Below are 24,252 nucleotides of genomic sequence, written 5' to 3'. Positions count from 1 at the left end.
CCTGTTCCAGTAACATGCGAATTCCTGAGGCCTGGCTGCGTGGGCCCGGGGCACCTGTCACCCACCTGCCTCTCTGGGACTGTCTGGTCCTGCCACTTGACTGCCCACCCAAGCCAGCAGCTGTCTTATCCTCTCCCTGGACCTTCCGCTTCTGTTGCCTCTCCTCTCGATTCCGTCTCCAAATACCTGGGTGACCCCCACCTCTCAACTCCTGCGGCCAATGTCCCCTCGGGCCTGGAGCAACTGTCGGCCGGTTTGTGGACTGGTCATCCTCCCGTCTTCTCCCCGTGTCCTCGACCTCCTGGGCCCTCGCCCTGCCGTCAGCCTCCAGACTCCGACGTGCAAATCAGACCTCGTAAACCATCGCTGAAAGTAACGCAGGAGCTCAAGGGGACTCTCAACGTTCGGAGGCCGTGAATTGTGGTTCACCCCGGAATTATCAGCAAAACACACCCTGTGCTTTCGCTTTGTCACCACTCAAGCTTTGTCACCACTCAAGCGAGCCCCATCTGGCTGGTGGCCCTGGAGGAAGGGCTCGGCACACCCTCCCCGTGGTTCCCACCCAGGGCCGCCCTCCAGGCCCAAGAGTTAGCCTTGCTCATCTGGACACACGGCTGCTCCGGCTCCGGCTCCGGCTTGGGAAAGGACCAGGAACGCCGGGGTCCTGCCTGTGCGACCACCCGCGTGACCCGCTCTGCACACGTGGGCTTGGCTTGCCACCCCGAACTGCCCCACCCCACCTGGTTTGGGTGCAGGTGTGGCCTCACCTCACCTGTGCCGTCTTTGCTGTCCAACCAAGCGCCCACAGTGATGGGGTGCAGTCCCCAGGTTGAGGGGCGCATGGGGGGGGGAGGCTCAGGGACGCTGCACGGAAGGAGTGGCAGGACTCAGGGGACAGGCCTGCCCAGGGGTGTCCCGGAGCATCCAGAGGTCTTTCCCTACAAACCTGCTGCCGCCTGGGCTGCTTCGGCCTCGTCTCCCACTCACGGGTGCTGCTCTGGTCAAATGTAACCTCCAGGTCACAGGTGTCCCCACTGGGACCTGCCATCCCTGTTGGCCTCCCCCAACTTCCAGGATATGTCATCAGCCAGACCCTGACCCTCCCTTGTTGGCCTCGGGCGTCGGGGGCGGGAGGGGCCGGAGAGGAGCTAACTGCCAGGGGCTGCCCCGCGGGGATGCGAGCCCAGGCCCGAGTGGCTCTTGCCGACCACGAGGACAACACGTGGTTTAGTGAAAACTATCATTTCCCTCATCTTTCCCTGCAGAAATCCAAATGTCGCTCAGTAAGAAAACTCAAAACAGGGCAGCCTGGGGGGGGAGGGGAGCTCAGCAGTTTAGCACCACCTTCAGCCCAGAGCGTGATCCTGGAGACCCGGGATCAAGTCCCACGTCAGGCTCCCTGCACGGAGCCTGCTTCTCCCTCTGCCCATGTCTCTGCCTCTCTCTGGGTCTCTCATGAATAAATACATAAGATCTTTAAAATTAAAAAAAAAAAAAAAAAGAAACCCTCAAAACAGCAGCAAACCTCGGTGGAACATGGCCCCCAAGTTTCCGTTGAGAATCGCCCACGAGGCCTGACGGGCCACTTCAAAGGCTTCCTTGGTCTTCTCGAATTCAAAAGAATGTGTTTCCTAATCCGTTTAAATCAATCTCTTTATTCTTCTTTATCCTTAATGAAGACCTGCTCCAAACTTTCCCACGCACGGACCGGTTACCTGGAGGCAGACTGTGGGGAACGGGTCCTCTGCACCTGGGGCTGGGGCGTTCCCTCTCCAAAATCAAAGGGAGGAAAAAAAACCCACAAAGACACAGGCAGGGCTCACAAAAACTCGTTTTATTGCACCAGGATCTTGGCAACATCGGGGCTACTCCACCCCTGGAGCGGAGGAGCGGTGCTCGGGGACGTGGACTGAGCCCACCCGGAGAAGGCAGGTGCGTGAGGCCGCCCGGGACCCCCGGGGAGAGGCGACCCCGCCCCCCCCCCCCAACACAAAGTTAAATTAAACCCACATTCTGAGTCAACCAAGTGACTGCTATTATAAAAGCTTTAGTTGTTCATATATATTTACATATTTACACATCCCCTAGAGTTTGGACTGATTTTCGGGGCCCACCCTTCCCCTTCCCTGGTCGCCGGGCCACCTTGGGTGGGCGGGAAGGGTTCGCCCCGACGGAACAGTGATAAACGCCGTCGGCGGGCCAGTGCTCAGCACCGCCCGAGACACGAGGGCACGTTTTCCTCATAATCACACAGCGGACAGGGAAGAGCCTGGTGCGGAGAGGAGGGAGCACGAAAAGACAGACTCTGCTGCAGACAACGGCTTCCCTTTCCAACTACAGAACGTCACAGAAAAACAGGGCCGTCCAGGAACGAAGGTCAACACTGAAAGGGGGAAAAAATGCGCTGCCCCTAAAGGCAGCTGCCTTCCCTCTGGGGCAGCAGACGACGCCCCGCAGAGCACCGGGCGGGGGTGGGGTGGCTTTGAACGAGGTGCGGGTCACACACACGGAACCCTGTCCTCTGAGAAGAGAGCAACGGCTCCCAGCCCGCCACACGCGGCCAGTGCCCCGCTCACTCCCCAATGGGACCAGAGGAAGCCCCAGTTCTGGGGCCCCCGCATCACGCTTCGCCCCCACCTTTTTCAAAGGGAAATATGAGAACAGGAAGAAAAACCAAAAAGAAAACCCCACGAGAAAACATGAACATACCTCCTCGACCCCGACCCCCTTAAAAAGGTAACAGTCTTTTCCCAGGCCCCCGGGATTCCCCGAGGCCCCAGGGAAGCGGCAAAGCTCAAGTGGCATGGGGGTGCCAGACCAGGCCGTCGGGGGGCCTCGGGCCACGAAGAGCCGCCGCGGGGGACAGGTGGGTCCACGCCAGACGTCGTCTGTCTCCGCGCGTGGGGTTTTGGAGGAGAGGAAGAGGAGACGGGCAACCGGGGGGCCACTCTGGGGCTCACCTCTGTGCCCTCTGCTACTGGGTCACGTGTCTGTTCTCTGGGAAACGTCGCCTTGGCTGAGGGTTGCCCATATTTATTAAACAACAAGTTCGCAGGCACAGCTTGAGCAAGATAAAAAAGTGATCTTCTTGAGTCTTACAATCCTCTAAATTCAAAAGCACTCACAAAATTGAGCAAATAAAGCAAGTATTGCGTTTTAGGGAAAGGAAATATATTGCTAATGGAAGCCGCAGACCTGGTCAAAATGAACGTGTCTATTAAGTAGTAAAGTAAAAGGATTCTACCCCAAGACCACCACCTCGGTGAAGACCCGTGGGTCGCTGCAGCTGGGGGGGAGGGCAAAGCCGCCTCAGGACCCAGGGCGGCTGCAGAGGCAGGCGTGTTGGCACACCGCTGCGAGCCTTCCGCTCTCCAGGATGGCCTGGAGTCTCTCGCGCAAGGGAGGGCCGCGCAGGTGGCGGTGCGGCGTGGGGCGGCCGGCTCCGCTCTGAGGGGGACGCGTAAGGCATACAGACAGCCCCTGCCCCGCGGATCGGCGGGCGCGGGACCGGACGGCAGTGCCGGCGGCCAGCAGCAGCAGCAGCAGCGGGGACCACGCTCCCCAGAGGAGCCCGCGCTGGCGGGGGCGCGGCCACCGTCCTCCCCACTCTCGCCCACAGACCGCGCCGTCCAGGCTCCCAGCCGGGGTGCCGCCGCCCGCTCCGCACACCACCGTGGGGTCTGCGCCGTCAGAGGTCCCGGCGCGAAGGAGCCCAGATCTGCGGGCCGTCCTGCAGCGGGTCCCCGACAAGGCCGCTCTTCAGTTCAGACGGACAGGGCCCAGGGACAGATCCCTCGTCCAGAGGCTGTGGGGCACAGAACACAGCTCCTGACGACACGGAGGCCCTGGGGGTCCCCCTGACACCCTGCAGCGCGTGTCCACACGGGCGACACGCATTAGGTGGCATCCTGGACAACACACGGCCTGCCCCGCACGCTCCCCAGCACACACGCACGCACACTCACATCACGCTAGCGTACACCTCACCACGCACCCCACGCTGCATACACGTCCCCACACACACGCACATGTACCAGACGCCCCCACAGCTCCCCCACACTAACCCATCTCGACAGCAGCAGGGTCAGCGGCGGTAGCTGAGGCTGGCAGCCTTAGCTGGATGAGTCACAGCCCAAAAGTTCCGTCTACTCTGAAGTTTCTGGAAGGCGTTGTAGGTTCTTTTCCTCTCTCTTTTGAACTTTTTCACTTTCTTTTCCTACACGGAGAAACCCCAGGTGTCACGATTCCACAACAGGGCCCTCCTGCCCCAGGTCGCCAGGGTCCCTAGTGAAGGCCTACTGGGTGGGGCCGCGGTTCTCGAATTGCTACGCAACAGGCTTACTCTTCCTAAGAGGGAGGAGTCCAACCCCCCGCCCCCACCTCCTAAGGAAGGAATAGAGCAACAGAGACAACCACCTCGTCTGTGGCCACACAACAGTCACAGGGGCCAGGCCGGCCTCTGAGCCCAGCAGCCTGCCTCGTCCTCGACCCCTTTACAATGTCACTGCCACTTCAAACTGCCCCAAAGGGTCCCGTCCTCCCTGCCCGGCCTTCAGCAGGGCCATGTGAGCGCCCTGCCACGCCAGCAGCAAGCGCACCCGTACCTTCCCTCGATCGAACTCCTCGTCCCAGTCGTCGATCACCGTGGCTGCGCGGGCCCATCTGCTGTCCTCAATGGCATCCTGGCTGACAGCCGACACCTCGCCGCCCCACGTCAACACTGTAACAGACCCGGGCGTCAGCACGGTCATGTACTCACTTCCAGAACAGCATCTACGATCCCCACAGGCCTACTCCTGACACGTTGAGCGTGTTCGAGCGGCACCCTCGGGTGAAGTGGGCACACAGAGAAGGACGAGGGCGGGCAGAGAGGTCCGTGTACAGGACACTCAGGGTCTGTCCCTTAAATTCAAATCTTGTTCACTCTGTGCCGCCAGCCCCCCCGAGTTTAGCTGCTTTCAAACCCGCGCCCTCCCCGGAGAGACAAGGGTCCCATGTTCTTTGAGTCTGACGAAGTACAGCACGGGTGCCGGATGCTTCCCGTGCCCCCCCCCCGGGAGGAGGCAGCACTCGGGACCCCACACAGCACACCCACCCGGGGGGCTGCTTCTGGACTTCGTGCGGTGGCAGTCAGGGAGCCCTGGGATGCCCGCGCCCCGTCCCGACCCACGGGTCCATCTGGGACCTTGGCGCTACCCAAGGAACGAACCAGGGGAGGACAGGGGCCCAGTCTCGACACCAGTACCTTTCCTCCCGTAAGCTTTATCTGACGAATACTTGAGCAGTTCCTGGAGCACGTCGCACCCCCTCTCTCTGCTCCAGGGCCCAAGAGGAGCCGGAGCTGGCTCTGCAATCACAGACACGGACGGACGTTTGCCTCTAATGAGGTACTTGATTGCCTCCCGAGGAGCCACCATCCAATAACTCTTGGAAAAGCCTAAGAACCCAAGCCCCCGAAAGAAGGCTAAAAAGCCACACCTGGCAGTGTGTGCCCTTGGTGACGCAGGAAGGGCGACAATGAGCCTCAGAGGGGACCGGAGGGTACAACAAAGCACTACAGCTCCCAGGGAGGCTGACTCCCAGCTCTGTCCTGGAAGAGCCTGGCCACCAACAACAGCCGGATGGTGGCAGCGCGGACCACCCTGCTCAGGCTTCTAGAAACAGCCGCTGCCTGGTCCCCTCTAACCCCTCCAACTGCCACAACAGACTCCCCTCCCTCAACACAAGCCCAACCTTGCTCTCCTGGCCTCCAACTTATCAATGACCCCATGACCTCTGAGCTTGGCATCCCGAGTGCGATGCCCCATGGCCACTCCCTGCTGTCCACAGCACAGCCTGGCCCCGGGGCCACACAGAGCCACCACAACACTCTGTCCCTCGGCTGTCAATGCCCTTCACTGCGGAGCCAACTCTTTAGATATTCAGGACAGAGAGCAAACAGAGGAGGGGCGGGGGCCCCGGGACCCTAGCACCCGCCCCAGGCAGCGGGCTCCAAGGCCCAGCGGCATCTCCCCGTGTCTGTGAGCTAACAGAGCGAACCCCACGATCTCAGGACCACTGCCAGCTGCTCTGTTGCCACCTTTGTGCAGCCTTTCTTCTGATGTACTGGCCACCTTCCTCATTGCCCAGCTCTAGCATTTGTTTTTTCTTTTTCTTTTTTTAAGATTTTATTTATTTATTTCAGAAAGAGAAAAAGAGGAGGAGAGTGAGCACACAGGCAGGAGGGGCAGAGAGAGAGAGAGAGAGAGAGAATCCCAAGTAAACTCCAAGCCGAGCATGGAGCCTGATGTGGGGCTTGATCCCAGGACCCCGAGATCATGGCCTGAGCTGAAAACAAGTCAGACACAGAGACTGCACCACCTGGGCGACCAACACAAACCATGCCCAGCGGCCCGCTCACCCCCAGAAGCACTATCACAAGCAGATCCCCAGCTGCAGAGCAGAGCTCAGAGTCCATAGCCATGCTGGTCCCCTCCCAGGCAGGGCACCCTCTACCCTCCCCTTAATGGACACACAGTATCAGGAGAGCCCAGCTGAGCCCGACGGAAACAAGGACACAGAACCAGGAAAAGTCGCTAAGCCATGGGCACCAAGGGCCTGAGGACCCCAATAGCAAGTGGCCACGTTGTCTTCAGAAAGGCCCAACTAGGGCAGCCAGGTGGCTCAGGGGTTTAGGGTCACCTTCAGCCCTGGGCGTGATCCCAAGTTACCAGGATCAAGTCCCACATCCGGCTCCTTGCATGGAGCCTGCTTCTCCCTCTGCCTATGTCTCTGCCTCTCTCTCTCTCTCTCTCTGTGTCTCTCATGAATGAATAAATAAAATCTAAAAAAAAAAAAAAAAAAAAAAAAGAAAGGCCCAACTATAGCAATAGGCAGAGAAAGGTTAAGTTCTGAACTCGATCCTTCAAGTTCACGAGTCTAGTCCTGGACAAAAACTTCTGGCTGGAGGGCCTGCGACTTCTCCCAAAAGGAAGAGCCTTGAATCAGAAGAAACCGTGTATTCCGAGAATACGCACACGTTCACGTGTCCCTGTGCCTTCTCTCAGAGCAGCTTCAGCTGACTGCACCCGGGGCGGGGGTGCCCACGGGGACAGACTTAGGGCCACAGTAAGAGGTCCACATCCCTGCACTTCCCCTGGCACTACCCCCACCTCTAGACGTATGGCAGTCCTGTTCCCAGCCCTGCTCCTCGGGGCCCCCATGCAGGGCATACACTCACGCAGCCCCAGCCCCCGGCTCCCTTGTTCCCCGCAGGCGCGTACCTGCTCGGTCCCCGGGGCGCCGGCCGTTCACAGCCGGTGGGGGCGGGCTCCCAGGGATCGCAGAGCCCCTCTGCCTCTTGCTCGGGCAGGTGTCAGGGTGCTCGTTCTCTTCCACTTCCTGCCGTGACTCCTGTGGTCTGTTTTTCTTTTTCTTTTTCCTTGGAGATGCTACCGTGGCCTCCAGCTCGACGATGTCCAAGGGAGAGAAGGTCCTGGGAGTCAGAGTCAACAGTGAGCTCTGGGCAAGTAGGGGGTGGGAGTGGGGGTTCAGGTCCAGATACCCCAGGCCTCCCAACCGCATGGGCCTCAGGCCTGCAGCAGAGCCAGCCTGAGAAACAGCCCCAGACGCGAGCAGGACAAAGCATGCCAGTGGTCCAGGGCCACAGCATGCCCGAGACGTCAGAGCCAACTAGGGCAGGCGAGTCCTACAGGCCGGATCATGGGGCCGCAGCGCCTGCTGACCTGAGGGCACGTGACCACCCGCACGTGGGGCTGGCCATCTGCAAGGATGCCATCCACTCACCAGCCCATCCACTTAAAGACGGTCATGTCCCAGAAACCCGGCCAGTGCACTGGGTTTCCAAATGACCCAGCTAGGACGGACCGTGGTGCTGGTGGAAGTGCCGGGCTGCCCAGCTCCCAGCTCTCACCTGTGCCAAGGTGGGTTCTGCTGGAGGCGGTCTTCTGCACCGAGGCCCTCTGCTCCCCTCCGTCTCCTCTTCCTATTGCTCACGTGGTGGCTGTCGGTCACGCTCCCCACCTGCTGGCCATTCTCTTGCTGCCGTCCACCATTGTCCTCTAGTCTGTCGGCGGGCACCTCTGCCCGGGCCTCCTTGCTGCGCTCGAGACTCCAGGGCTGCTGCTGCATCTGCCCCTCCTGCAGGGGGGACACATCCACGGCCTCTGTGCGCTTCCTCTTCTTCCTTCTCCTCTTTGTCGGAGAGCCTGCCACTGCTGTGCACGTCTCTGAGCTCTGCCCCTGGTTCTCTCCCCTGCGGTTCCTTTTTCTCTTCTTACAGAGGCTTTGGGGGGACTTGCTGGCCTCTGGCAGCTGGTGTGGAGGGGCCTGGAAGTCCCCATTGACCTGAGGCGGGGGAGCAGGGGTGGAGGAGCAGCTCTGTGGGTCTGACGTCCCGGGAGGTCGGGGGCTACTGGACAGTGACGCGGAGCGGGGACCAACGGGGAGTTTCAGGTGGCTGGATGGTCTGGGAGCAGGTGAAAGCGCCCTGTGGAGACATGCTGCTCTGAGGCATAGGCAGGCCCCTCCTGTCTGCCTCTAGCCCCCTGCCCATCCAGGTAAGGGCTTCCCACCATCCTCCCCTCTGTGAATCTCAGATACACGTAAATTACACGGAGTTAGAAATGACACAAGTGATAAAATTCAAATTCACTGAAAATCAAAACCTCTCTCTTTGTTTTCTATCGCCATGCAGTTCGAGGTATTTTTCCAAACTTGTATTATTGATCTTCTTTTTTGAAAGAGATTTGTTTTACAGAGAGTGAGCGAAAATGCACGTAAACAAGTGAGAGGAGGGGCAGAGGGAGAGAGGGAATCTCAAGCAAACTCCTTGCTGACCATGGAGCCCGATGCAGGACTCGATCTCACAACCCTGAGGTCACAACCTGAGCCAAAAATCAAGAGTTGGCCGCCCAAGTGACTGCGCCACCCAGGTGCCCCAACTAATGTTACTAATTTTCAACATAAATGTGTTAGCAGAGAAGCCTCTCTAAATTTGCCCACAAGCCTCAAGGTGTTGGCGCCTCTTAAGACGACACCTCAAGGTGTTGGCGCCAGGACGACAGCCTCTTAAGAAGGGTCAGTGCAGTTCTATACATCGTACGCAAGGATTCTCCTCTGATTCGGGGGCTCTGGAAAATCAGGGAAACGGACTTCGCAGCCGATCACGCAGCGAGACGAGGAAGGGGCCGGACCCGGAGCTCCATTAGGTTAGGCTCTCTGACCCACGTCTTGCCAGCGATGTGACCTTGCAAGAGTCAACCTTCTGCTCCGGGCTTCCCTCTTCTCATTGTGACCGAGCTACAATAACGGTGCCCTCAAAGGGCTATGGAATCAAACAGGACTAGTGTTACCTAAACCAGGACAGACGCCTGAATGGCCTGTACTACTTACTACACTACTTACTGTTTTCTAGGAAGTTTTAAAAAAGATTGTATGTCCAAAATGAAAAAAAAAAAAAAAAAGAAAACATAGCAAATACCTTCCACATTTAGGGATCTACCACGTGCAAAAATACTATGCTAGGTCCAGCCCGCACAGGACGGTGGCAGGGGCTACACAACAAGGTGGTGCAGCAGGCAGCACCCAAAGGAGTGGCCGGATGGTGGGGAGGACACATCGGGGCCTGGGGAAACCCCAAACCACCCAAACCACCTCCTGGCCTCGCCTAGCTTCCTTCCTCCCCCCTCCCCAGCTGATGAGGCCCCATCAGCCAGTGGGCGTCAGTAACTCAGCCGTGTGCCACCCAACACCCTAAGGGATATAAGCACCCCATGTCACGGGATGGGAGGTGGGTGTGTTGGGGAGCCCGAACAGAGCTCCCAGAGAACCACACGTCCCCGCTCTGGACGCCTGCCCAAAGCTCCGTAAGCCAGTGTGAGGGTTCAGCCAGGAGAGCCCATGCGGGGAGTCCCTGGGTGGGGCTAAGGAGTCAAAGAGCTCGGGGAGCACTGGTGGGAGATACAGAATGATACCGGCAGCAAGAAGACGCCCCTCAACGGGGTCACAGGTTTCTGAGCTCAAGCAGGGTCCTTCTGGGACTCCTGCCTTTCTCTTCTCCCATGGAATCCTGTCACAAGGCTGGGGAGGGATCCGCGGGCACGTCAGCACCCCGACACAGACACGGTGGAGGCACGGACAACGAAGACAAAAGTGAAAAGATCAGGACGGCAGAGACCAGACTGCCTCTGCCCAGCTGAAGCTCCTCCACCAGATGGAGAGGGAGAAAACAAGAAGTCGGTGCAGGATAGGCCCTGTACCTGTCCAGCTGCACACCACCGTCCATCCTGCAAGGCTGGAGACCGCACGCGTCTTCACCAGCCAAGCACACGCTAAGCACAGGGGAGGAGCGGCCGGCCTGGGGGCCTGCGCCCACGGCTCACCTGATTGCATGGACAGGCCAGGAGGCGGCGGCGACGGGGTGAGTGGTTTTCCTGGGGTAGGTGAGCTCGGACAGTGGTGAGAGGGGCGGACGGAGGTCATTGCCGGCTGCCCTCCGCAGGGTGCTGGCCTGCAGTTATTGACATAAATAAAAACTTGGTGGTCTAAAAGAGGTTGCCGTGAGTGAAGAGGGAAAATAAAAATAAAATAAAAAATAAGATAAAAAAAAATAAAAATGAAAGAGCCCAGAAAGAAGGATGAGGGGACAGAAGGAGAAAAAAACGGGGGGAGGTGGGGAAGGGGGGAATGGTAGAAGAAGAATCAGAAGTGTTTTTGGTTAGAAACAAAAAGGAAAAAAGGAAGGAAATTTAAACAAAAATCTCAGCACAACAATTACATCATCGAGCTTCGTGCTACACACAGAGGTGCCAGCCAGCCCGTGTCCTGCCCGCCCCCAGCACCTGCCCCATCTTCCCCTGGAGGCTTCTTTAGGAAGCCTCTTCTGTCTACGGACAAATATGGGCACCTGCCACCTTGCCCCGACCCCCAGCAGCCACAGTGTTACCCCATCAGGGCCTCCCAAACACCCGCCTTCGCCCCAGGACAGCCCTGTGTCATCCGCAAATGCCTGAGATGGCTTTGCTCCTCTGACCGGGGGAGCCCAAAGGCCCCAGCATAAGTGCTCGCACCCCCAGACTAAAGCCAAACCTGCTCCTTGAGCCCTACAGATGTACTTCCGGCGGGAAGACTCCCACACACCCACCTTCTTGGCAGAAAGGGCCAGTTTTTTGGCTGGTGGAGGAGACATGATGCTTGCGGGCTCGGTGGTGGCGTTGCTCAGGACAGGGGCCTTGGGCTTCACTGCCTTGGCGTCGTCTCCGTTCGGCAGTGCTCTGGAGTGGCCAGCAGCGGAAGAATGTGTTCCCTGAGAATCACCCAAGTGGGCAGCTCCGCTCTTGGGCGTCTGGGGGGCGTTGGCGGGGTCACTGCTGGCAGAGTGCTCTGGACTGGAGCTGCAGGAATCCCTCCCATCGAGCTCGGGGCTCGCGCCACCTGCCTTGGGCCCGTGCCCGTTGGCAGTCACTCGGGCTGGGAGCCTGGGTGAGGTAGAGAGAGCGGTACCCCTGCCGTCCCAGGAGCCCTGCCGGTGGCCCTCGCTCCTGCTGCCGCTCCCGTTGCTGGTACCATGGAACCCCTGAGAAGCTTTGCGTGATGGGGAGAGGTGCTGCAGGGGAGACGATTTCTTGACTTTCTTTCCAGGCTCATCCAGAATGGTTGGGGTGTGAGGGGGTGTCTTGGAGAGTCGGGGGGAAGGGGACCCCACGGGTGGCTTTGGAGGAACGTATCCATTCTGAGACTTTGGACCCGATACAGAGCCGTTCCTGGAAACAGGCACGCCAAGCTCTTCAGTGGCGGGAAGCTTCTTCACCGTCACAGGGTCTAGCCGCTGGGGGAGAGCAGAGCAGAGGACATGGTCACACCCAGGAGGGAGCACCGGCCGGTTCTCCCCCCGGGTCAGAGAACCTTCAGCCCAGGTGGGATTCAAGCCAGACTATCTAACGGACACACGGCCAAGACACTGCTGCTTCTTTGAGCCTTTTCAGTAACTTCATGAGTGGTGCACATGCGAGTGTATCTTTGAGCTCACCTCTACTGAAATTGGATGCTTCCCGTCAGGAGTGAAGAAATACAAACAAGTATAAAGGAAAAACCAATGCACCAGAGTTCCACCCACTGGCCAAGCAGAAGCACTGGAGAACTTGCTGGCACCCCGTCTGCTTGTCCCTGCTCTCCCCCCAGGTGTGCCCAGCTCCATCTGAAGCAGCTTCCTTATTCCTTTATTTCATATACAAAAATTCCAATCTTAGTTAATCCAATTTAAAATCTGTTTTCCTATGTTTTCTCTCTTTTTTTTTTTTTTAAATACTTTATTTATTCATGAGAGACAGAGAGAGGCAGAAACACAGGCAGAGGGAGAAGCAGGCTCCATGCAGGGAGCCCGACGTGGGACTTGATCCCGGGACTCCAGGATCACGCCCTGGGCCAGAGGCAGGCACCAAACCACTGAGCCACCCAGGGATCCCCTGTTTTCTCTTTTATAAAGTCTTCTCTCTTCAGGAGGTTTACTGAGAATTAATTCACTTCTACTTTCCTCCAAGTTTTTTTTTTTTTTTCCTCCTTTTCCCCCTACATTTAAAAATAATTTATTCTTTACTTACATTCTTTCTAAAGAGAATACTCTTCCGCTGTACTATAAGACAAGCATTTAAGTTTCTGGAACTTACACAATGTTATTTAAAGTAAAATGGCTTTTGTGCGACTGTAGGGTGTGTGGAGTGTTATCTCTGTGATGTAAATATGTGTGGCCAGTGGCGTGGCCCCGTGGTATCGACTTCTGGTCTGGGCCACAGTGACGACCCCCTTGGCAACCAGGCCGTGGCTCTTCCTTGTCATGTCAATCCCAAAGCCTCTATTCCTCATACGTTGGCAGGGAAATGCAGATTTGCATAAAGGACTAAAGCCCTGCAGACTGTGAAGGTCCCGGCAGCCCGTGTTCCGATCTGCAGTCGGCAGAGGGGACTGGTCTGTTTTTGAGTTATAAACTGTGTTGTAGTAAGGAAATTGCTCACTACTTTGCTAGTAAAACTGACTTTTAGTAAAAAGTCCAAATGCACACAAAAACACCTTCCAACAAAAATAACTTGAAAATGAGGGTATTTCTTAACTGTTAATGTTTTACCACATTAGCTTTCTTGCTTGCTGGCTCCAAGCACTTATGTGCAAATGTGTACGCGTGGACATGTGACGGTTCTTTTCCTATCTGAATATATTTTAGATGTGATGTCCCTTTACTCCTAAATATGCCCGTGTACATTCCTAAGAAAAAGGACATCTTCTTAACCACAGCATAGAGATCAAAAGCAGGAAATTAGCGTTGCTAGAAATTGCCTACGTTTTTGGTACTGAATTGTGAGGATACAAAAACACTCTCCCCAGATGTTTCAGGCTGAGTAAGCTCGGGCGAGCCTGTCACTACACTTGGGCAACGGCAGCTGGTCTAGGACAGGGGCAGGGTGATGTACAGTCTGAGTCACTTGCTGGGTCAGGTTTTCTCATCACTGCCCCTCCTCCTCCCCCAATGTCAGCTCGTGACCAATTTAACAGAGAACATGGAGTACAACAGGGCACACTGAGCTCTCCTTCCGTCCGGCTGAATTCCTGAGCATGAAGAGGTTGGGAGCTCCACGGTCACCAGAGAGGCACAGGCAGGAAGATCTACTATATAAACACAGATTCTTTTAAATACGTACCTTTCCAATCAGTGGGGAGCAAACAGTTCCATTGCCAATGTTCTTCTTGAAGTGGTCTGGGACCAGCCCTGGACGGCCAGGAATAGAGGAGACGGTCCTGGAGAGGGAGCCGTCAGGACTCCTCTTAGAGCTTGGGATGCTGTTGAAGGAATAAAACCAGTCGGGGATCTCTCGATGAAGTCACAGAGGCATGACACAGAGAACCCCACCTGTCCTGGCGTGCTTCTCTGAACTCCCACCTTGCCCTTGCAACAACGTAGAGTGGTCATGTAGCCTCGGATACCTCCTCAGCGTAAACAGAGAGCCAACCAGAGTCAGAGCTCTACCAAGACTAGATTCTCACTGGCCCAGAAAGCCAACGAGAACCCTCAGTTGCTGCATCCAAATTCAGCAGAACATCTGTGCAGGAAGGAGCAAAAATGTCTCCATTCTCCACGTCCTCCAACCTCCTGCTCGGTGATAACTGGCCCCAAGAGAAGGTGCCCTGCTGCGGCCTCCACCCTCTGACAAGTTCCTTCACTGCCTACTGGGAGGGTGTGTTGGCCAGCGGACATCCAGACACAACACATCTACCTCGGGGCAACAATATGAAATAGCAGGTAACTTTCCCATTTATATTCAAAGTCACCGTAATGCGGAACAAGCAGATGGAATCCTGCTCTGACCTTCCCAGAGGCTCTGGCTGTTACTCAGCAGCCAGGCTGGCCTGGTCTAAAGGAGCCTTCCCTGTGGTCGCTCCCTCACGTGACCCGGACGAGAGCTGCTCTGCTCCCCTCCTGCGGAGCTCCCCATTGTGCCCAGACAGAAACAGGCCAGGGAAACCCCTTGGGGCAAGGGAAGGACAGAGGGAAAGAGCTCACAGGGGCAGGGGGCAGAAGTTACTCACCGCAAATAGAAAAGCAGGTAGGCCTGCTGGTTCAGAACCACCTTGATGTTGCTAGAATGGACCAAGGAATCGTTCATCTGGTACCACTGACCGTTGCTTGCCTGAAGCAGCACAGGGTGTGGCAAAAAAAACAAAAAACAAAACAAAACAAAAAAAACGGAACAATCAAGGTGTATCCCATAATCTTTAGTATTTATTTATTAACTAAAGATTTTATTTATTTATTTGTGATTAAGGTGCCCTTTAATCTTTATTTTTTATTTTTTATTATTATTATTTTTTATTTTTTAAATTTATTTTATTTTATTTATGATAGGCACACAGTGAGAGAGAGAGAGAGGCAGAGACACAGGCAGAGGGAGAAGCAGGCTCCATGCACTGGGAGCCCTACGTGGGACTCGATCCCGGGTCTCCAGGATCGCGCCCTGGGCCAAAGGCAGGTGCTAAACCACTGCGCCACCCAGGGATCCCTTATTATTATTTTTTATTTTTTTTATTTTTTATTTTTTTTTTTTTAAGATTTTATTTATTTATTCATGATAGTCACAGAGAGAGAGAGAGGCAGAGACACAGGCAGAGAGAGAAGCAGGCTCCATGCACCGGGAGCCCGACGTGGGATTCGATCCCGGGTCTCCAGGATCGCGCCCTGGGCCAAAGGCAGGCGCCAAACCGCTGCGCCACCCAGGGATCCCAATTTTTTAATCTTTAGTTTTTAAAACAGCAGATAAGGGACGCCTGGGTGGCTCAGCGGTTTGGCACCTCCCTTCGGCTCAGGGTGTGATCCTGGGGTCCCAGGATCGAGTCCCACATTGGGCTCCTTGCATGGAGCCTGCTTCTCCCTCTGCCTGCGTCTCTGCCTCTGTCTCTTATCTCTCATAAATAAAGTCTTTAAAGAAATTAAAAAAAAAAAAAAACAAAACAAGAAATAAAACCTACTGTTAAAGGCCACATATACTCATATGCTAATTAACAATGATTTCATATTAATGCGTCTGATGCTTGTATGGCTATGAATAGGACTGCGAGGCATGCTTTGAACCCATGTTTCTTCCTGGGGCCCCAGAGACCTGAGCTTTCCCCTCTGAAGGGTATTCCGGGCCTGCCCAGTGCAGCATCTCCCACACTATCCAGCCTTCCCCAGCCCCCACCAGGATTCTAGGATAGAGCCCTGGAAGCAGGCCCCCTCCCATGTCCCGTCCAGGTACAAGGATGCTACAGCTCCCAGTGCGATGGGCTTTCACGTCCTCTCTGCCCTTCATTCCCTGAAGCAACAACAGGACCCGAACACAACTAGAAACAGGGCCACTCTCTGTGTACAAACGTTCTGCAGAGGCCACATTTGGAACTGTACCAACAGGCACTGCAAACCCGTGCCCACAGGGGGGAGAACGGCGCAGGAGGGGTGCAAACGCACCTCCACACGAAAGCACTGACCTTCACGTAGCAGTAGTAGTGCCCCGCGTGGCAGCTGTAGCCCGAGTGGACCAGGACAGCGTACAGACCGTACATGACAGGCTCGCCGTTGCTCTGGGACATATACGGACGGATATTCAGGAACTCCGGATAGCCTACATCCTGGAGGAAGAGCCAAGGACAGGGCAATGAGAATTCATCAGTGAGAGGAAGGGTCAATCCATCCTCTCCAGCCACAACCACATAAAATGCACGATTCTTTAGCTGGTCTTTGACAATCTGGGGGCGACCGGGCATGTGGCAACGCTGTGGCTAGAAGCCCCCTAGTCAAGGGTTAAATAGGAGGTAGAGAAGACCTTTTTCCAACTAACTGACATGAAACCCTATTTTATCATCCTGTCAAGTGATTCACAGTCTACTCCTATCTCTGCCCTGAATCCACGGCCACTCTCGCCCTGTGTGGGCCCCAAGTGTAAGACGAGAGGAACAGCTCACGCCCTCCCTACCACTGTAAGGAAACAAGAGCGACGACGCCTGGGTCCAGGTCCTCAGAGAAAAAGGTGCTCACTCCATGGAGCCAAAGGTCCCAGTACATCAAAACTACAGCTGTGTGGGTCAGGGCAAAGGTCAGGCCAGAATTTATTCCAAAATTTAACAATTTTTCATAGGGAAGGGAATTTTTTTTTTCCAGAAATCTCTGAATGGGAGGTTTATCTGCCTGTGTCTCTGCCTATACACACGAACTTAAAAAGAAAAAAAAAAAAAGATGGATTTATTTGGAGAGAGCCGGTGTGTGCACAGGGAGGGAGAAAGCAAGAGGGAGAAACTTTAGCATGTTTCTCGCTGAGCCTGGAGCCTGACGCAGAGCCTGATGTCTAGACCCTGAGACCAAGATCTGAGCTGAAACCAAGTCAGATGCTTAACCGGCTGCGCCACCTAGGGGCCCCTATACACGCTGACTCTAAAAATGGTGTAACTGATGTAGAGTGAACCGTAGAGCTCTCAGGTGCACAGCGGGACGTGTCTAGCAAATGTTTACTGACGGTAACCCATATTCCCATCAGGGCACAGACATCAACCCAGAAAGTCCCTCATGCCCCGGGGAACGGCTCCCCCTCCAATACCAATCAATTGGCTTTGCCTGTTCCTGAGCTTCCTCCAACCAGAGACACAGGGTGCATACTTGGTTGTCTCTGGCTTCTTTAGGTCAACGTTGTCGTGGCCCTGACCCTACACACCTTCTTCCTTCCCCTGACTCGAAGTCTCAACAGCTAATACAAAGAACAAGCTCGTGACCCCCAATCCAATCTTGCCAGATATGGGCAAGATCAAACAGACCAATGTTTTTCAAACTGTATTCCCACGGAAAATTAGTTCCAGGAGATACTAAGGTGAACCATGAGCTCTTCAGGGCAAAGCCACAATGATCTCATTTATCACTGACTGTGTCCCACCGACTTCCTGGTGCGTTGCACGTGTGGTAAGATGTGAGTGCATTAAACGTTAGTAAGATAAATGAATGGACCTCAAACAATTAACTTTAGAAAATTCTTCACAATAAAGCTCCGTCTTAGAGATTTAAAATGCAACACAGCTTATTCATAAAGGCTCTGAGAAGGCCTGCAATTAAAAAGGACTGCTGAACTTCAGCTTAGCAGTTCTCAAACTCAGCTGAGCACAGAATGGTTTCAAAGTACAATACAGTTGTATGAAAAAAAATAATAAGAAAAACAATACAATTGTATGTTCAAAATACAGCATCTTGTAAGCACACAGCACAAACATTCTGCAGAACGCCAGTTTGGGAAATGCTGATGTAAGCAAGCCCCTATCACTGCCTGTGAGGAAGGTGAGAGACCGACAAGCGCCTTGCCCCAAACCACCTAAGTCGCCTTGCCCCAAACCACCTAAGTCGGCTCTAACCATTCTTATGCTAATGACAATTTCTGTTAAAAACCACCATTGTGCAGGGCGCCTGGTGGGCTTGGGTTGAGGGAGCATCTGACTCTTGATCTTGATCTTGGGTCAGGAGTTCAAGCCCCACGGGAGGGTACAGGTGACTTAAATAAGATGAAATAAAAGGCCATTATGCAAAAGTAAGTTTTTACCTTCCACAAAAGCCACGGTGCACAGCTGCACCATGTTAGCCACCAAACAGCACAGGGTGGATCAGAACCACTCAGAGAAGCGTTCCCCATGCTTGTTCTTTAAAAAAAAAACAAAAAACAAAAACAAAAAAAAAAACGCTTCTGTACCGGGAACAAGCCACGTACAGGCAGAGGGAGACAAAGAGAACCCAGGAAGACCATGGTTCTTGAACCTGACTGTGCGGGACAACCATTTAGGGATTCTGGAAAGACGCAGACTCCTGAGCACTGTCTTCCGGAGACTTTCAGCTGCTGGCTCTGGGGTAGAGCTGGGAACCTGTCTTCCTAAGGGCGGCCGACAATGCAGTCTGGACACCACGGCGAAGGCTCACCTTCGTGATCTTCCCCCCACTGAAGTTGGCAAAGCGCTTGAGGGAGAGAGTTAAGACGTTGGACGTCCTGTGGATGGTGAAGCGCTTGCTGGCTGGAACCTTCTTCTTGCATCTGTGAGGACGGTGAGCGGAAAAGGTGTCAGCTGGTGCTCCGAGGAACGCTGTGCTCAGGAGAGCTCACAAAACACTTGCTCTGTCACCACAGGGTCTCCTCTCCCCTCTCTTCCCGAGACACAGACCCCACCCCACGACTTAAGTGAAAGGGCAGCTGGTCCAGGGGACCAGGGGAAAGCTGGAGACTGTAAAGCAACAAGGAAGCTCTTTCCCCCAGAGGCCACTGAGTCAGATGCACGGGAAGCAGCCCTGGGAAACAGAAGGAGCACCTGTGGGCGGGCGGGAGATCACGGTGAGCAAGGCCGGAAGACCAGTGAGAGGGGAGAAGATGAAGGAAAGAAGACAGCCCCCAGGGCACGGACAAATTTACAGAGGGGGCAAAGGCAGCGTTTGGGCATGGGATAATAAATCTGAAAAGCTTAAGTAGGAAAAATATTCTTTAGTGGCTACAGCTTCTGAATGAATGACACAGGAGGTACCTCGCCCCACACCCCCGCTAAGTCTGACCTTCAGGAGACGCGCCACAGATACATGCGCTAAGGCTGCTGGCGACCACAGGAGGCGGGATGGCCCTGTGCTGTCACCTCCTCACCCTGTGCCGCTACCTCGGGGGCCCACCTCCTAGGGGAGGAGCCATCAGGGCACCCGCCAGGTGTGATGTAAATAGACGTCAGCCATCCCAACCCCAGCGAGCACCCCAGCGAGGCTGGCTACAGCGGGGGTCTCCCCGATGGCGTGGGGGTGTCTCGCTGCTGGGACAAAATCAAACTTACTTGGCACACATATAGGCATTCTCTCCACTCAGGACATCTGGTTTCACGAACAATTCCAGAGCACGCACGATATTAGCCGCTTGCTGAGGACAGAAACAGAGAGGGGCGTCACGCAGAAGAACAAGGGGTGGAAAGGAGCGGGGGAGCAGGCGGCGAAGCCAGCTCTGTGGGGCCCCGCCTGCACCCTGGGGCGCCCATGACCCGGCCCCGGCTGCAGCAACAGAGGGCTGCCCTCCCAGGCCTCGCATCTACGGTGTGCTCACCCCTCAGCCCCTCAGAACGCAAAGCTGCATTTCACCTCGTTTTAAACAAAAGGAAAGGGCACAGGGAAAAATGGTGGCCCCTACTTTAAGGCAGTAAGATTCCCCATACTTCGCTCCTTATCTACCTGGGTGACACGCCCTCACCGGGTTCCCCTCCAGCCTGCCCGTCCTAAGGCAAACACAACCCAGCGGAGCCATGTTCCCTACCCGGATCTCCAGTGCCACATCCAGGTAGGGGTCGTACGTGTCCGAGACGCTCTTGCACACCGAGCACTTCACTGCAACGGAACACACAGGCGGTGGGGCGGGTGCAGGTGCCCCCAGCGCACCACCCCAGGTCTCCAAGACCTAGCCAGCCCCGCGCAAACCCTGCCTCTGGAGAGAGCTCGCTGACGACCAGAGTTCACAAGGGAATGTCCGTCAAGCTCAGCGCCAGGCGGCCCAGCCCAGTGACGAGCCTCTGTCCCTGCCCACGGCCTAGACAGCCCCAGCCCCCAGCTGAAGGGCAAAGGCCACATGTGAGGAACTAAGGACTGAGAGGAAAGATAATGCCACCCTCCTCTACACGTGGACATTCTGCTCCAAACTTCCTCCTGGGAACAGTGTGCCCGTGGGCCATGGTGCGTTTCAGAGGAGGCTGGTGCCTTCATAGCTCGCCCAGGTCTGCTCACCAGAAAGGGGCCCCACCTGGGCTCGAACTCCTGATCTTTCCTGGTTCATATTTTCATCCTTGACAAAGGGGTAGAGAAAACATCTTCACTTACCACGGGATCTGAGATAGCCTCCAAAAATCTGATGGACCAAAGTCGTCGCCTGCGTTTGACGATCCAACCTGGAAAGGAGGCCACAGCCTTCAAGAGAGGGACAGAAGGCAGCCCCTGCTCCATCCTCTCTGCTCCATCCTCCCCACTCCATCCTCCCCAGCCTAGTCCAGCCCAGCCCAGCATGCTCCTGGACATCCCAGCACCCCAGCGCAGGTCTGAAAGGCTCGGCCTGCCTCTCCGTGGGCCCAGCTGTGCCACTTGCTCTGATGGGCGGGGGCCACTCCCCACAACAGCCACCCCAGTCCTTCAAGACCGCATCCTCCCTGCAGGCACTTCACCCCCCACCTCGCAGGAAACCAGAGGCCAGAGAAATACTCCTAGTGCCCATGCAGTCCCATTGGTGGGGCGCCCTGCCCTCACCCCCCAGCTCATTGTGCTTCAGTCCTGGACCGGATGTCCTCAGCCTATGCTTCTTATCTGAAGAGGGGGAGCAAGTGGGACAGAGCCCCACCTCCGTATCTTTCGGCAGGACAGCAGTGGGCTCCAGGGTCGGGAGGGGCTGTACTCAATCCCCCCACCCCGTTTACCCGCCAGGATCTGAGGCTCCCCCACCCCCCCCAGTGCTGCTCACTGCCCCACAGAGCAGGTAAAAAGAGCATCTGCGCCCACAGCTGTTCATGTGACCAAGACTCTGGAAACAACACCCTGACTCTAGCCTCCGCTCCTGTATCTGCCTGCAACCCCCTGAATCTGGCTCCCACTCCCTGGAACTGCTCTCCTCAGAGTCACCAAGACCCTGGGACACAAATCCATTCGACAGTGGTCTTTGTGCAGGAACACGACAGCCCTGGACGAGCAGCTGCTCCTTCACGGGCCCGTTCCCCCTCCACAGGCACGTCTCCTGCGCCCCAGCTCTGCAGACGCCTCCCCTGACTCCCAGAGTTTTGGGCCGGGCACTAGACGGTGCTGCCTCGCAGCGCTCTCCTCTCTGCCCCCTGCACACGCCCCATGGCGCCCTGCACTGGGCCCCTGGGCAGTGTGGACCGGCCACAGCAGCGCTGCCCAGACTCCAGGAGCTCACTGGGGAGCGGGACTCCATGTGGTGAGGACACCACCAGGGCACATTTTCATTTTGCAAAATTAGGAAATGAAAAGCTAACTACCACCATGTACTCTCACCATCGTTCATCAAGAGGGGGGAGCTTTCAACTCCCCACACCATCGAGGACGTCCTCTTAGCTCAAACTGGAAGCCTGTGGCCAGGCACACATGACGGTGGCTGCTAAGGTCCAGGGGGCCCTGGCCCCGCACTGGGCCCGTGAGAAGGAGGAGCAAACACCTGCACAGAACCCTCTCCCGGGGCGCCTGAGGCCAAGCAAGCTCAGACCTCAAACCAGCCCCAAGTGGGAGGCAGAGCCAGATTCCAGCAAGTCGTCTTCCGTGCTCCTGCCAGAGCCTTGTTGGAGATGAAGGCCAGTCTGGAGAATGCGAAGGGAGAGCCCGGGCAGCAGAGGCGGCCTGGCAGCAAGAGGAGCCCGCAGGAAGCGAGGCTGGGAGGCGGGCGGGCTCCGCAGCAGACAGCGGTGGGAAGGGCGCAGAAGCAGAGGGGAGAGCGCAGGGTCCTGAGACACACACGCCACGCTGGGGCCTTCCAGCGCTCGGCTCCGGGACAGAAGGCGCGGCTCACGGCACCCCGGATGGGCAGCCACACGGAGCAGCAGGCCCAGGGCAGTGCGGAAGCAGCCTCAGTCCTGCACGGGCGCTGCCGGAGGAAAACCCTGAACGAGAATCACCTCGTCTGACGATGAGCCCCCAGAAAACGAGTACAAGGGAGATGAATAGAGCAATACGAAATTGCAGGCTGAACTAAAGATCCTCAAACAAGTGTCTGGGGAGAGAGAAGATCACCGTAAGAAGTTCTGCAACTAAAAATAAAAAAGAGCCAACAGAGACATTCAGCTGATGTGGAGGGAAGAAACGAAATCACATCAGGGATGAGGCAGGAATTGCAAGAGCGACAGAGAGGAGGTTCACTGACAGGCGGCCAGGGCACGACAAGGCGGGACAGCAGCCGAGGGGAGATCAGGTAAAGAAAGAGCCGCTGAGACCGACGAGGTGGTCCAGTGGGAGACCTCCAGTGACTGGAGACCCTGACCGAGGAAAACATGAACCAACCCCCCTGCGTGCTCTGGAGGCAGCAGAGTCACCATGGCCAGCGGATGGAGGCTCGGCGCACACCCCACGGGCACCTGGTGGCACGACATGCCGATGGGCAGCATCTGCCTAGTTCATCACTGCAAATTCTCAAGCCAGGATATCCAAGCTGAGCTGATGCACAAGTGATGGTGCGTGGGTACTACGCGCCCGCTGCCTACGGCTGAGGCTTGTGCCCATAGAAACGGGTTTCCGCGCAGATGATGCCAGAGTCCACGCGTGCCACAGATTCACCCTCTCAGCATCACTGAGCATCTAGCAAGACTGACCGACAACAACCAGTTCTAAAAGTGTTCCTCGTGAAACCATAGGACTTTTTTTCTTTTTAAAGATTTTATTTATTCAAGAGAGAAAGAGAGAAAATGCAAACACAAACAGGAGGAGAGGCAGCGGCAGAGAGGGAAGCAGACTCCCCACTGAGCAGGGAGCCCGATGCAGGGCTCGATCCCAGAACCCTGAGATCATGACCTGAGCTGCAGGCAGATGCTTCACTGACTGAACCACCCAGGTGCCCCCAAATCATCAGACATTAAAGAGCAGAAAAAGATCCTGAATCCTCTAGGGTAAGGTCCTTGCAAGGTCAAGAGGGAGGGACTAGCTTCAGGCTCCCAGAAACGCAGCGAAGCCCAGACAGGAGGACAGGCCGCTCTGGGCTTACTTAACAGGGAAAGACTGAACCAAAGGTGGGGATGAATGGGGAAGGAGATCACAGAAATCTTTATATCCCAACAAGGTAGGAAATAATGCACCTGCGAGTTGGGTGAGAGAAGAGGGAAGGAGGGAGGAGGGACCGGGTGGCACTGAACACTGCCAGACTGAACCGCGCTCCAGGAGAGCAGCAAGGCGTTTGCAAGGGCACGTGCAGCACCGTCACTGGACGGAGGTACAGGCCTTCCGAGCTACCAGACGAAAGCTCAAAAATTAATGAGCAAAGTTTGGAAAGTGAGGGAGAAACAGCACACGAGCCGTGTGTGATAACCCTAAATCTAAGGGTCACAGCTGGGTCAGCAAGTCAAGACCAAACCTCAGTCGTAACAATAAATGTGAAGTGGCTGAACTGGCCTGTGAAAGAATTGGGCTTTTGGCAAAGATACGATGGCCGTGGGCCCCGTGAGCACAGCCACGTTTACAGGGTGACCGCTGCAGGAGGCACGGGAGGCCGGAGCTCACCAGTAACGGGAGACGAACCCCACGGTCCTGGTGCAGACCGAGGTGGGAGGAAGCGAGCATAGCAGGCGTGCATATAGACGCACCTCGAGCCGCCCCAAGCCACCCCCGGGAAGTGCCACGAGGTAGAAATACTATAAATGCTCTCTGCTCACAAGCTTTTTAACAAAACCAAAGGAAAAAAAAAGTCACTTCCACCTGCATATCAAATTCAGTAATTGAGCTAATGCAACTCTTATTTTTTCTCATTTCACTAAGCAGCGACGTCTTTCCCACAGACGGCCCGGGGAAAGCATCCGACAACCCCCTGCACTGATGCCAGCCACACCTGGCGCATCAGACATCAGACGCACTTGTCTTCCCAACGACACATGGCCACTTCTGGGCCCTGAACCGAGAGAGGCTCACTGCCGCCCACCCTGCCGCCCAGACCACAAACCTGGGCTCCTCCCGGCCCCCCAGCCCAAACCCTGAACTTCCATCCATCC

At 55.9% G+C, this 24,252-nt stretch overlaps 1 protein-coding gene across 4 annotated transcripts in view; it reads right to left on the bottom strand.

The window, feature by feature from the left end:
- Positions 1–1,813: 1,813 nt before the first annotated feature.
- The window catches only part of USP36 (ubiquitin specific peptidase 36), a 40,050-nt gene continuing 17,611 nt past the window's right edge, over positions 1,814–24,252 (bottom strand). For 3 of the 4 annotated variants that reach the window (XM_038546426.1, XM_038546425.1, XM_038546427.1), the window contains exons 8-22: positions 20,384–20,451; positions 19,827–19,897; positions 19,357–19,439; positions 18,470–18,581; positions 16,012–16,152; positions 14,578–14,678; positions 13,692–13,830; positions 11,144–11,827; positions 10,383–10,510; positions 7,913–8,488; positions 7,263–7,474; positions 5,246–5,347; positions 4,605–4,720; positions 4,065–4,216; positions 1,814–3,805 (exon numbers count right to left, since the gene is read on the bottom strand). In XM_038546426.1, the coding sequence (XP_038402354.1) occupies positions 4,085–4,216; positions 4,605–4,720; positions 5,246–5,347; positions 7,263–7,474; positions 7,913–8,488; positions 10,383–10,510; positions 11,144–11,827; positions 13,692–13,830; positions 14,578–14,678; positions 16,012–16,152; positions 18,470–18,581; positions 19,357–19,439; positions 19,827–19,897; positions 20,384–20,451 (2,665 nt within the window). In that variant the 3' untranslated portion in view covers positions 1,814–3,805; positions 4,065–4,084. The remainder of the gene's footprint in view (positions 3,806–4,064; positions 4,217–4,604; positions 4,721–5,245; positions 5,348–7,262; positions 7,475–7,912; positions 8,489–10,382; positions 10,511–11,143; positions 11,828–13,691; positions 13,831–14,577; positions 14,679–16,011; positions 16,153–18,469; positions 18,582–19,356; positions 19,440–19,826; positions 19,898–20,383; positions 20,452–24,252) is intronic. The other variant, XM_038546428.1, reaches the window with a different exon arrangement.

This window comes from Canis lupus, chromosome 9 (assembly GCF_011100685.1).
Source record: "Canis lupus familiaris isolate Mischka breed German Shepherd chromosome 9, alternate assembly UU_Cfam_GSD_1.0, whole genome shotgun sequence".
Taxonomy (NCBI): Eukaryota; Metazoa; Chordata; class Mammalia; order Carnivora; family Canidae; genus Canis; species Canis lupus.
Note: the sequence above shows the minus strand (reverse complement) of the source record. Positions and strands in the feature narration are given on the sequence as shown.